We start from the raw sequence: 12321 nt of genomic DNA on the forward strand, positions 1-12321 counted from the left end.
TTTATTACATAGTGACAGATTCAGCATACTGTACACAGACTAAATAAAGCTCTCTGATGAACTATCAGAGCTCACTGGAGTCACCACTGTGACTGTCACACACTCCAGTCACCTCACCTTCATCTTCATCACCTGCACATAAGGATTGTGTAAGTTAACAAAGTGTGGACATAAGGCCAGTAACAGTCTCCATATCCTCATTATGAGTCATAATCATAATGTAGGACAAGTTCACCATGAGAGAACTTAAATAAAGTAATAAATAGTGTTCACCTCTCATACTTCCTTTGTTAAATGATATCCAGGGTGGTGGATCCACTGATTGTCTCCATCATTGTGGAAGCATCAGTGTGATTCCTGTAAACATATAAATACTACAGTGACACTCGTTATGTGTGATGCTGCACGATGGAAGCTCTGGAACTGTTAGGATGACATGAGTAGAAGAAAGGAGGGAACTAGTGTTCAGGGACCACCTCACCCACAAGAAGCTTCATTTAAAACTCCTTTTCTTGGTCTTCCTCATTCATTGATCAGCAGCTCATTTCTATACATCAACATTCATACAGTGCTTTGCTTTCACCATTTATGGTTGAATGTGGGTGTGTAGAGGGAGGGATGTGAGGCTGAACCAACTGCTCACATTTACAGCTTGATTTGAGATTTAAAACAGGAAGTAGATCACTAACAGGAGTACACAAGGTTTCAATGTCAACAAACATTCAGTGTGGATCCTACACTCTGATTCATAAATGAGACCTCTGGTCTTCCCCGACCGTCTCCTCACCTGCAGCTCATCCTCTCATTAGTCCCTCAGTATTGTTACAAGTCTACTTTCACTCGTCCTTGTCAGATTGTCTTGTGTGTTTCTGTCAAACTCTCCAGTTTCCTGGAGTGTTTCCTAGTCCGTGTTATCTGATCTGCCTGTTCTGACCCTGCTTGTCTGGGTCTTGGATTTTCGACCTGAACCTTTTCAGATTTGGTATCCTGAGTGACTGATCTTCTGGTTTGGATCTCGCCCGACCTGATAAGTAAACTGAACTTTCCTTCAACTGTCTCATTGTCAGGCTTTTTGATTCAAGTCTGCCTGAGCCAGTGAAAGTTACACAAAACAACTACAAAGAGACTCAAAACAACTACGAAGAGACTCAAAACAACTGCAAAGAGACTCAAAATGACTACAAAAAGACTCAAAATGACTACAAAGAGATAAAACAACAAAAAGAGGCTAAACAACTATAACGTGTGTGTCTTGCTCCTATGAAGGAGAGCTGGTGAGGTACTTTAGGGGCTGATTGCTGTCGAGAAGGTGCTGAACCGTTTCACTCCACAACTGAGGGGGAAACACATCATGTTGAGGTGGAACAACACCACTGTGGAGGTGAACCTCAACAGACAGGAGGTTGTCAGATCCCCGGCACTGCACAGGGCAGCAGTGTCTGTTCTGATGTGGACAGATCTTCACCTTTTCTCTCTTATTCACTAATAGAGAAAATACCCAGTGTCCCCCTTTAACAGTGGACACATTAGTCCTGCCGACCAGGCCACCGGCCTGCTGGATGCCCTCTCCGCTATGCGCCTGATGATGCAACTTCAACAGGGTTCAAAGCAGCACCTGTCCATCTTACTGGTAGCACCAGAGAGTCCAGGCACCAGGTTGTTCCTGCGCTTTGCATCACTAGCGGTGGAAGACCCGTGTCTGTTACCGCATCTGCCCACTGCTCTGTGTCAAGCAGAGGTGTTTCATCCTCTCACCACCAATTCTGGGTCAGCACCTCATGGTCTGGAGGTTTAAGGGTGAGACTGAGCAACCTGGGTCTCCCGGCCCCTGATGTCTACACGTATCAGAATGCACATGTCTCCTCTCCCTCGAGAGATTACTTGACTCGTTTGTGGACTGATGCAAGATCAAGAACCTCGCTCCACCTTCCTGCTCCCTTGAGGATATATTGTCTTTCCTGCAGGTTGTTTTTGACAGTGGTCGTGTTGTTTCCACCTTGGGGGTGTTTGCTGCAGGAATTGCAGTTTGTGTTCTACATTTGGTTACATTTTGCAGTATGCAAGTCAGCAAGCTTTACTGGCTATTCTGACCCACAATCCTTTGCACAGCAGATATTTGAGCAAGAGGGTCAAAGTTCAAGGTGCCATGTGATGAGGAAGCAGTGTGTCCCAGTTGAATGCAGACTGCATGCATCAGTACTTTGTAAGGTAGCTGCAGTATGTCCTAATAGTAAAAAGAAAAAGTAAATGATTTAGAACGCAGCTTAAGACTGATACGTGGGTAAGTTGTCACGCCCCAACAGGTTCAACCAGATCCACAAAGTGGAGTGAAGAATAAAAACACTCTCAGGTGAGACTCTGTTGTCTTAGTGAATGTATTTATTCAAGATAAACTCTACACAACATTTGCTGCAAAGGTTTTTGCTTGATCATCTGTTCCCTACTAGTCTGCATATACAAGAAGACAAGGTGACAAAGAGAGGCGTGCATGGATCCTCTAAACCAGAGGTCTTCAACAGGGGGTCCGCAACCCGTAGGGGGTCCGCGGAGGTACTGAGGGTCCGTGAATTTTTTGGTTGATTAGACATTTTTTTCCCCCCAAAACATGAATCTGTCCATTATTTGAATAGTTCAGTATTGTATGCAAGATAACAGGTATGTTTATGCATGGCAGTGGCACTAATAGGCCATCACTCATTTTCGTTTCCACATTTATGTTTAAAATAAAAACGTCAATTTGAATAGCTTGTATGCATGATTATCATGCAAGGTATGTTTCTAAATGGCAGTGTCATGACCACCCTACTCACTGTACCTTGCACATGTTTAAAATAAAAACATAAATACATGAGCCTGTGTATTATTTGAATAGCTTAGTATTGAATGCACAATAACAAGGTATGTTTATACATGGCACTAAGCCCAGTTTAATATAAAACACCATTTTATACCATATACTGTATATAGTAGGGGGTCCCTGCTCCATCTCTCTATCAGTTTGGGGGTCCTTGGCCTTGAAGGCAGCTGCTCTAAACTATCTGGTCTAATCAACAGAATGTCAGTTGTCAACGCAACTCTTTACAAGTTGAACTTATTTTTCCACAGATGCTGAATTTGATCCTAAAAGACTCTTGTTTGAGCTGTGAGGACGTTTCTGTTCACAATGACATTTGATCCTGTGAACGCAGCTCAGACTGAGACTCAGTCCAACCAGTCAGACTGCATACTTTGATAGTGACGTGAGGACACACACTCTCTGATAAAGGATAAGAAGCTGCGTCACTTCACTTCGTCTGAGGGAAGTTGAAGTTGAAGTGAAGCACGAAGCTCCTTTTCTACACAGACCTGCTGAGGAGAGAAGAGAGCTGCACACTGATGAAGTTCATGCTAAAAGTTCAGTAAGTGGAGCTGTGATTGGTTGAAATGACGTCATTGATTGTTGTGAAAGTGAGATTGTTTAAAGCTACTTTTAAACACTAACGTCAGCTGGGAAACAAGATGGCCGCCTGTGTGAGCAGACAGAGAGAAGCTGCTGTTAATTTGAATGTTGAAGTCCAGATGAAGTGTTGCTTTGAATGATGACACTGTGATGAAGAAGATGAGTTCAGTCTAATCTGGGGTCTGTCAGGACTGTTACTGGGTGGAGCACTAGGACCCAGCAGGGACCACAGAGCTCACCTGGGCCTTTGTTCCTGCACTGAAACACACCTGAGAGACTCTCTGTTTGCTCTCACCTGCTGCTTTCAATCCTTTAAGTCCACAAAGCTTCATGTTCATTTCTTCATCTACTTTTTCCAACATATTTAGTCCATTTTTGATAGTGTTTGAATGTGTTTGTGTTTTCTTTAGTGTTCACTTTTTCTCTCATTGATCACCAGGTTGTAGTTGACCTGTTACTAACTGATCAAATGGTGAAGTGAACGATCCATCAATCCACATGTTCCCATAGTGAGCACAGTGTTTTCTATGAGGACAGTTACATGTCATTTTACTGTTCTGTGTTTTACTGACTTCTGGACTCTGAAGGGAGATCATGAGGAGAAACAGCTCAGCTCCATTTGTTGGAGGTTGATGAACAAAATGTAACTTGTAAAACACTGTACATTTCTCATTTCTTAGATATGACTCTGCAGCTCAAAGTGACAACAACATCGAAAATGTCCCATGAGTGTATTTAGTATTGCGGTGAATGAGCTGTGTGTGTTTGTCACGATGAAGAGAAATAATGTTGTGTTTGTGTGAAGGTGTGGACTCTGCTATGAATCAGTGTGAGGACAGAGAGGAGGGAGTCCCTCCCTCTAAAACCAGCCACACCAAAGCTCAGAGGTGAGATGACCGTCTCTAACTGTCCACACATAGTGTTCACTTTTTACTGACACTGTCACAGAGGAGTTCACTCAGTTCATTATGTTTTATCATTGAGGTCAAAGTCACTGGTGGTGTTGTACCAAAATTCATTATACTCAGAGGGGTTCCTAATATTCTGACGTTTCAAACACAGCTTTCAGCATAATGTAGTCCAGTACAACACCACCTTCAACTGAGTCAGTATAATGTAGTCCAGTACAACACCACCTTTAACTGAGTCAGTATAATGTAGTCCAGTACAACACCACCTTTATCTGAGTCAGTCTAATCTAGTCCAGTACAACACCACCTTTAACTGAGTCAGTCTAACGTAGCCCAGTACAACACCACCTTTAACTGAGTCAGTATAATGTAGTCCAGTACAACACCACCTTTAACTGAGTCAGTCTAACGTAGCCCAGTACAACACCACCTTTAACTGAGTCAGTATAATGTAGTCCAGTACAACACCACCTTTAACTGAGTCAGTCTAATCTAGTCCAGTACAACACCACCTTTAACTGAGTCAGTCTAACGTAGCCCAGTACAACACAACCTTTAACTGAGTCAGTCTAATCTAGTCCAGTACAACACCACCTTTAACTGAGTCAGTCTAACGTAGCCCAGTACAACACCACCTTTAACTGAGTCAGTATAATGTAGTCCAGTACAACACCACCTTTATCTGAGTCAGTCTAATCTAGTCCAGTACAACACCACCTTTAACTGAGTCAGTCTAACGTAGCCCAGTACAACACCACCTTTAACTGAGTCAGTATAATGTAGTCCAGTACAACACCACCTTTAACTGAGTCAGTCTAACGTAGCCCAGTACAACACCACCTTTAACTGAGTCAGTATAATGTAGTCCAGTACAACACCACCTTTAACTGAGTCAGTCTAATGTAGTCCAGTACAACACCACCTTTAACTGAGTCAGTCTAATGTAGTCTAGTACAACACCACTTTTAACTTAGTCAGTCTAATGTAGTCCAGTACAACACCACCTTTAACGGAGTCAGTCTAACGTAGCCCAGTACAACACCACCTTTAACTGAGTCAGTATAATGTAGTCCAGTACAACACCACCTTTAACTGAGTCAGTCTAATGTAGTCCAGTACAACACCACCTTTAACTGAGTCAGTCTAATGTAGTCTAGTACAACACCACCTTTAACTTAGTCAGTCTAATGTAGTCCAGTACAACACCACCTTTAACGGAGTCAGTCTAACGTAGCCCAGTACAACACCACCTTTAACTGAGTCAGTATAATGTAGTCCAGTACAACACAACCTTTAACTGAGTCAGTCTAATGTAGTCTAGTACAACACCACCTTTAACTGAGTCAGTATAATGTAGTCCAGTACAACACCACCTTTAACTGAGTCAGTCTAATGTAGTCCAGTACAACACCACCTTTAACTGTTACTTCATTATCATGCTTGTAAAAGTTGAATTAAGTGCAGAGCTGTTTTATTGAATTGTTTTAAATTTTACAAATGTACCAAATAAAGTGGACACTTGACATGTTTTACTTCATTATTTTGTCAAGGACAAAGATTAGTCAACATGTACTCAATCAACATATACTAATCAACACTGTTTTTGTTTCAGGATCCATCAGAGACCAGAATCTCCTGAACCTGGAACTGGACCCAGCTGTGTCCCTAAAGAGTGATGCGTCTATGGAGCATCCTCTTAATTTTAGAATTTTTTTTGATTGAAGGTAAGAATTAATAACTGACAATAAGACATTTCTAACTTCTAACCATTCCAGTTATTGTCTTATTATTTAAAGATGTAACATTTATCTTCAGTTTTTCTACAACATGCACATTTTTCTGTGCTGTCCCAAGCCCAGCTGTCTGTCCTTCAAGAGCGACCAGTCAAAGCAACATTTCATTGACTTTAAAGGACAACCTCCATGTGCTGAACAGATGTAAGCTGTAACTGACAGTAAGAGTCGGGTTATACTAGAAAATAACTTAATACGACATCTTAATCTAAAGTTTTTCTATTTCTTGTGAAAAGCCGTCCGTCATAGAGAGAGGAGACGTGATGTTGTTTAAATGAATATGGAGGTAACTTCTCACATGTTCAGACAGTCTCTCCTGAAGACATTCATAGTGTCGACCGCAGCTGTTCACATAAAAAGTGACGTTAATTAATTAAGGGAATAATAATAAAGAGGGCTGAGAAACAAGTTCAAACTCTGCCTACTTTCTCACCTTAAGTCAGCCAACCAACGAGTGAGGTAGTTGTGATGATTCATGTTTGAACTGTTGTTTACTCAGATAATCTTTACTGGTTTAGTGTCATATTTTCATACTGGGAGTTGCCCAGTACAACCAGTCTGACACTGAGACGCTCCACTGGAGCAGCTGGAGGTTCTGGGTGCCTTGCTCCAGGGCACTTCAGCAGTCTACAGTGAGTGAGGTAGAGCTACATGGAGGGCTTGGTGAGAGCTGTTGGGATTAAACCAAACTGACTGGTGAAGAAAACAGTGAGCTGAAAGACTGAGCTGTTGATTCTCAGTGGGATCAGCAGGACGAGTCAACCTTTACCACTACAGGGACTCATCTGATCCACATCCAGATATCACTTCATGGACCTTTATCTTGTGTTGGTCTGTGTGTGGACAAACACAATGTGAACTGATTGTTCATGATTCCTCCACAGAGAAGACCAGGAGAGCTCAGAGGTTCCCAGAGGTCAGTCTGCCCAGCAGCATCAAACACACCTGGACTCCATATTTATGGTCTGTACATGTACAACTACTTTTACATTTATTCTGTTCACAATCATCTTCATGCTGCACTTTGTAGACCAGTGGATTGTCAGTCTGTCCAAAATGGATCTGATGTTTGGTTCCATGGTTTTAGTTTGTGTCATTCATAGAATATTCTGTTCCAGCTGCTGGAGGAGAACATCGTCACTTTTGTGAAGAACGAGCTGAAGAACATCCAGAAGGTTGTGAGTTCAGATTACCCAGAATGCTTAGAGAGTCAGAGGGAGGATGAGGACGTGCTGGACGGTGAGGATGAAGAGCAGAGGAGGAGCAGCAGAGAGGCATTTGTGAAGATCACACTGCACTTCCTGAGGAGAATGAAGCAGGAGGAGCTGGCTGACTGTCTGCAGAGCAGTAAGAGGATTTCTCTAAAGATTTAACATGCTGGATTGATGGGACGTTTACTAATGTCTCAAGAGATGGACCAAAATATATTCATAGACTCATTCTTTGAGGAAATGACATGTAATCTATTCTTTGACTCATTGATCTTCTTTGTTGTGTGTTCCTTCAGGACTTCTTGCTGCAGTTTGTCAGCGTGAACTCAAATCTAACCTGAAGAAGAAGTTCCAGTGCGTGTTTGAGGGGATCGCTAAAGAAGGAAACCCAACCCTTCTGAATCAGATCTACACAGAGCTCTACATCACAGAGGGAGGGACTGCAGAGGTCAATGATGAACATGAGGTCAGACACATTGAAACAGCATCCAGGAAACCACACAGACCAGAAACAACCATCAGACAAGAAGACCTCTTTAAAGCCTCACCTGGAAGAGAGGAACCAATCAGAACAGTGATGACAAAGGGAGTGGCTGGTATTGGGAAAACAGTCTTAACACAGAAGTTCACTCTGGACTGGGCTGAAGACAAAGACCACCAGGACATACAGTTCACATTTCCATTCACTTTCATAGAGCTGAATGTGCTAAAAGAGAACAAGTACAGCTTGGTGGAACTTGTTCATCACTTCTTCAGTGAAACCAAAGAAGCAGGAATCTGCAGCTTTGAAGAGTTCCTGGTTCTGTTCATCTTTGACGGTCTGGATGAGTGTCGACTTCCTCTGGACTTCCACAACAATGAGGTCCTGACTGATGTTACAGAGTCCACCTCAGTGGATGTGCTGCTGACAAACCTCTTCAGGGGAAAACTGCTTCCCTCTGCTCGCCTCTGGATAACCACACAACCTGCAGCAGCCAATCAGATCCCTCCTGAGTGTGTTGGCATGATGACAGAGGTCAGAGGGTTCACCGACCCACAGGAGAAGGAGTACTTCAGGAAGAGATGAGGAGATGAGGAGCAGGCCAGGTGGATTATCTCCCACATCAAGACCTCACAAAGCCTCCACATCATGTGCCACATCCCAGTCTTCTGCTGGATCACTGCTACAGTTCTGGAGGATGTGTTGAAGACCAGAGAGAGAAGAACGCTGCCCAAGACCCTGACTGAGATGTACATCCACTTCCTGGTGGTTCAGTCCAAACTGAAGAAGGTCAAGTATGATGGAGGAGCTGAGACAGATCCACACTGGAGTCCAGAGAGCAGGAAGATGACTGAGTCTCTGGGAAAACTGGCTTTTGATCAGCTGCAGAAAGGCAACCTGATCTTCTATGAATCCGACTCCTGACAGAGTGTGGCATTGATATCAGAGCAGCCTCAGTGTACTCAGGAGTGTTCACACAGATTTTTAGAGAGGAGAGAGGACTGTACCAGGACAAGGTGTTCTGCTTCGTCCATCTGAGTGTTCAGGAGTTTCTGGCTGCGCTTCATGTCCATCTGACCTTCATCAACTCTGGTGTCAATCTGCTTTCAGAAGAACAAATAACCTCCCGGTTGTCTAAAGTCTTTAGAGACAAACCTAAACCAAAGCGTCTCTACCAGAGTGCTGTGGACAAGGCCTTACAGAGTCCAAATGGACACCTGGACTTGTTCCTCCGCTTCCTCCTGGGTCTTTCACTGCAGACCAATCAGACTCTTTTACGAGGTCTGCTGACACAGACAGGAACTAGCTCACAGACCAATAAGAAAACCGTCAAGTACATCAAGGAGAAGATAGGAGAATGTGACCCCAGAGAAAAGCATCAATCTGTTCCACTGTCTGAATGAACTGAATGATCGTTCTCTAGTGGAGGAGATCCAACAGTCCCTGAGTTCAGGATGCCTCTCCACAGATAAACTGTCTCCTGCCCAGTGGTCAGCTCTTGTCTTCATCTTACTGTCATTAGAAGAAGATCTGGACGTGTTTGACCTGAAGAAATACTCTGCTTCAGAGGCGGCTCTTCTGAGGCTGCTGCCAGTGGTGAAAGCCTCCAAAAAAGCTCTGTAAGTACAGAGAGAGTTAGATTAATGTATCATAACTTAAATACTTTATCTTTTCTACTTATTGTATATTTTTTCTTCATCATTGTCTCTTCAGACTGAGTGACTGTAACCTCTCAGAGAGAAGCTGTGAAGCTCTGTCCTCAGTTCTCAGCTCCCAGTCCTCTAGTCTGACAGAGCTGGACCTGAGTAACAACAACTTGCAAGTTTCAGGAGTGAAGCTGCTGTCTGCTGGACTGGAGAGTCCACACTGTGAACTGGAAACTCTCAGGTCAGGCTTCATTTTCTACAGTTGATCACCTTAATTGTGACTGTGACATTAATGGATAAACTCTTATTCTGCATAAGATTGTGTCTGTGCTTGCATGGTTTTGAACCAATTGCGTTTATTTTGTTCCCATTATTTTTTTTAAATATCAATTAAACATCTTTTACAGTATTTTTTCTATTTCTACTGTTTCAACTTGAAATATCAGAGATTTAGCAGTAATGTTGTCAGATTGTTGATGGACATTATTAGTGGGTGTTTGGTTGTGACTAGAAAACAATCAATGATAATGTTAATGTAACCCCACAGTAATTTTCTCAGTTGTGCAGTAACCTTCAGCCCTTACAGTTCCCTCAGATTATGTGACATGTGTGTTGTTTTGTGTGTTTGCAGGCTGTCAGGCTGTCTGATCACAGAGGAAGGCTGTGCTTCTCTGGCCTCAGCTCTGAGCTCCAACCCCTCCCATCTGAGAGAGATGGACCTGAGCTACCATCATCCAGGAGACTCTGGAGTGAAGCTGCTGGCTGCTGGACTGGAGGATCCACACTGGAGACTGGACACTCTCAGGTATGAAGAGGCCTGCTGCAGCCACAGACAATCAGTCTGATAGAGGTAGAGCTGGAAACCTTTTCTCTGTCACACTGTCAGCCTGGTTAATATGACCCTGACAAACTAAGCTGACCTCAAACTACCAGAGACTCATCAAACTGTTTGTGTCCCACATCAGACCATCAATACAGACATATGTAGTCAGGGAACAGCAGCCAGGATGAGCCAAAACAGGGAGGGAAGGTGATGAAACTGTTGTTTTTCTGGAGCGTTGTCTTGTTTCAACATTAGAGAATAGGACAGCGGTGTATCCTGACACGTTGATGGGCATCATGGTGGGTTGACATACGTCAACATTGTCACACTGCAGGTTTGTGGACTCACATCAAACAACAGTTGTACGTTTTGATACTCGTCATCTGCCACCTGTGTGTGTTGCCCTTTAGTCCAGACATCATTGTAAAAAAGACAAACAGACAAAGAAAGAATCTGTTGAAAAATGTTGATAAATCATCACAATAGGAATGTTTTGCTGTTTTAAAGGTGTTCAGCTTTACCTCATTTTGGTTTGTTTTGCACTGAGAGCCAGTTCCCTGGCTGATAAGAGTCGACTTGTTGAAACTACAGGTGACAGTCGGCCACAGACGCTCAGTGAATAACCAACAGCTGTTTGTGGACATGGTGTATCAGAGCCCAAAGAGGTTTATTTAGGACTGGACCAAAGTTCTAGGGGGACACAGGCAGTGCTCTGTGGCTGCAGACGGGCATGAACTGTAATATTTTCACCCCCAGATTACAGATATTAGAAACCAGTGTTGACTGTTGCTCGTAGACGGGATGTGAACAGCAGTGTCAAAGTCAAACACTTCGTACATCCAACCATCCACCCCGACCTCCTCCATCAGAGGGTTTGTGGCGCTGTAGTGATTTCAGGCTACTTTGTCCTTTACTTCTGAGAGACAACAGTCATAATTACACAAACACAAGAGGCCGCTTGTCAGGACCAAAACATCCAACAATCAATACTTATAAATTGACAACGGATCAACTGACTCTGTGTAATGGTGAAGAGTCGTGTGGTGGTGATGAACCCACAGATAATTGTCTCCATCTCTGCAGCTCTACAGAGCTTTTTGGCTTATTTTAGCTCCTAGTTTGGGTTCTGCAGCACATTTCTTGTTTGGTTTCCAAAACAGCAGCTGTTTTCATCCAACAAGCTGTGATGAAGCCACTGTTCACTACCTGCTCAGCAGCAAACAGCAGACAGATTCAGTTAAAGACTAGCTGGTGAACATAGTGGAGCATTTAGCAGCTAAAGAGACAGATATTTCCCTCAGGAGGTGGATGAGACCAAAAACAGAGCTAAAAGAAAGAGAATATTGGACTTCCATTCATCAGGTGACACAAACACAAAGACTGCTGATGAATCATCATGTTGATGTGTAATTGCTGGATATGGAAGCAACTGGTTGATATATGTTAGACACAACTACTTCTTTCAATAATTTTATTTTCAGTTTATATAGTTTACACACCACACATTACCCCCAAAAAGAACAGCACATAACATAACATACCTGCTAACTATACAAACAATCAGATTCAGACACAAAATAAATATAAAAAATCGAGACACAAGAAATCAAAACAAACATAAATCATCAACAATTAAATATTAATGAATATTGTGAGCGGTTAACTATACAGACTTTCAGCAACAAACCATGCCAAAGAACAAAAGGTATAATTTAAAGAAACATTTTTTTTTTGTCTCCTTGGAGAACATGTGTGAGCCTCTCCAATGGGAGAAGTTGTAGAACATTATAAAGCCAACTTGAAACAGATGGTTTTGCGCCACATTAAATGCACATAGGTGCCTACATGCTGCTTACACCTTACACATACGCCGGAGCAGTCATTGTCTTATTTGCTCTGGCAATATGGGGTAGTTTGTAATTTATGTATTATCTTGGAATTTGTAATTACTACATATTCTTTTGCTATTTAACATGATTGCTTTCCATTGGTGATCAGTGATTGCAGTTTTGAGGTT

The 12321-nt window shown here is 42.8% G+C and overlaps 2 protein-coding genes across 2 annotated transcripts; both read left to right on the plus strand.

The window, feature by feature from the left end:
* The first annotated feature begins 3322 nt into the window (after positions 1 to 3322).
* On the plus strand, positions 3323 to 8833 carry LOC137884936 (protein NLRC3-like). The gene is made up of 6 exons (XM_068727037.1): positions 3323 to 3398; positions 4245 to 4326; positions 5963 to 6074; positions 7028 to 7106; positions 7262 to 7490; positions 7651 to 8833. Exons 4-6 carry the CDS (start codon positions 7104 to 7106, stop codon positions 8418 to 8420), a joined length of 1002 nt encoding a protein of 333 aa, XP_068583138.1. The 5' UTR covers positions 3323 to 3398; positions 4245 to 4326; positions 5963 to 6074; positions 7028 to 7103; the 3' UTR covers positions 8421 to 8833.
* Positions 8834 to 9044: 211 nt separating this feature from the next.
* Positions 9045 to 11953, plus strand: LOC137878480 (ribonuclease inhibitor-like). Its single transcript, XM_068718803.1, has 4 exons — positions 9045 to 9080; positions 9189 to 9454; positions 9549 to 9722; positions 10113 to 11953. Exons 1-4 carry the CDS (start codon positions 9045 to 9047, stop codon positions 10324 to 10326), a joined length of 690 nt encoding a protein of 229 aa, XP_068574904.1. The 3' UTR covers positions 10327 to 11953.
* The last annotated feature ends 368 nt before the right edge of the window (positions 11954 to 12321 follow it).

This window comes from Cebidichthys violaceus, unplaced genomic scaffold, assembly GCF_023349555.1.
Source record: "Cebidichthys violaceus isolate CVI_PGR_0920_01 unplaced genomic scaffold, fCebVio1.0.p SCAF_10, whole genome shotgun sequence".
Taxonomy (NCBI): Eukaryota; Metazoa; Chordata; class Actinopteri; order Perciformes; family Stichaeidae; genus Cebidichthys; species Cebidichthys violaceus.

Excerpts from the sequence above, each read along its gene's own strand:
- LOC137878480 (XM_068718803.1), top strand. The coding sequence starts at position 9,045 with ATGGACACCTGGACTTGTTCCTCCGCTTCCTCCTGG. Across the intron at positions 9,081-9,188 it reads GTTCCTCCGCTTCCTCCTGG|GAGAATGTGACCCCAGAGAA; the intron begins GTCTTTCACTGC and ends AGGAGAAGATAG. Across the intron at positions 9,455-9,548 it reads AAAGCCTCCAAAAAAGCTCT|ACTGAGTGACTGTAACCTCT; the intron begins GTAAGTACAGAG and ends TTGTCTCTTCAG.
- LOC137884936 (XM_068727037.1), top strand. Across the intron at positions 7,491-7,650 it reads GGCTGACTGTCTGCAGAGCA|GACTTCTTGCTGCAGTTTGT; the intron begins GTAAGAGGATTT and ends GTGTTCCTTCAG.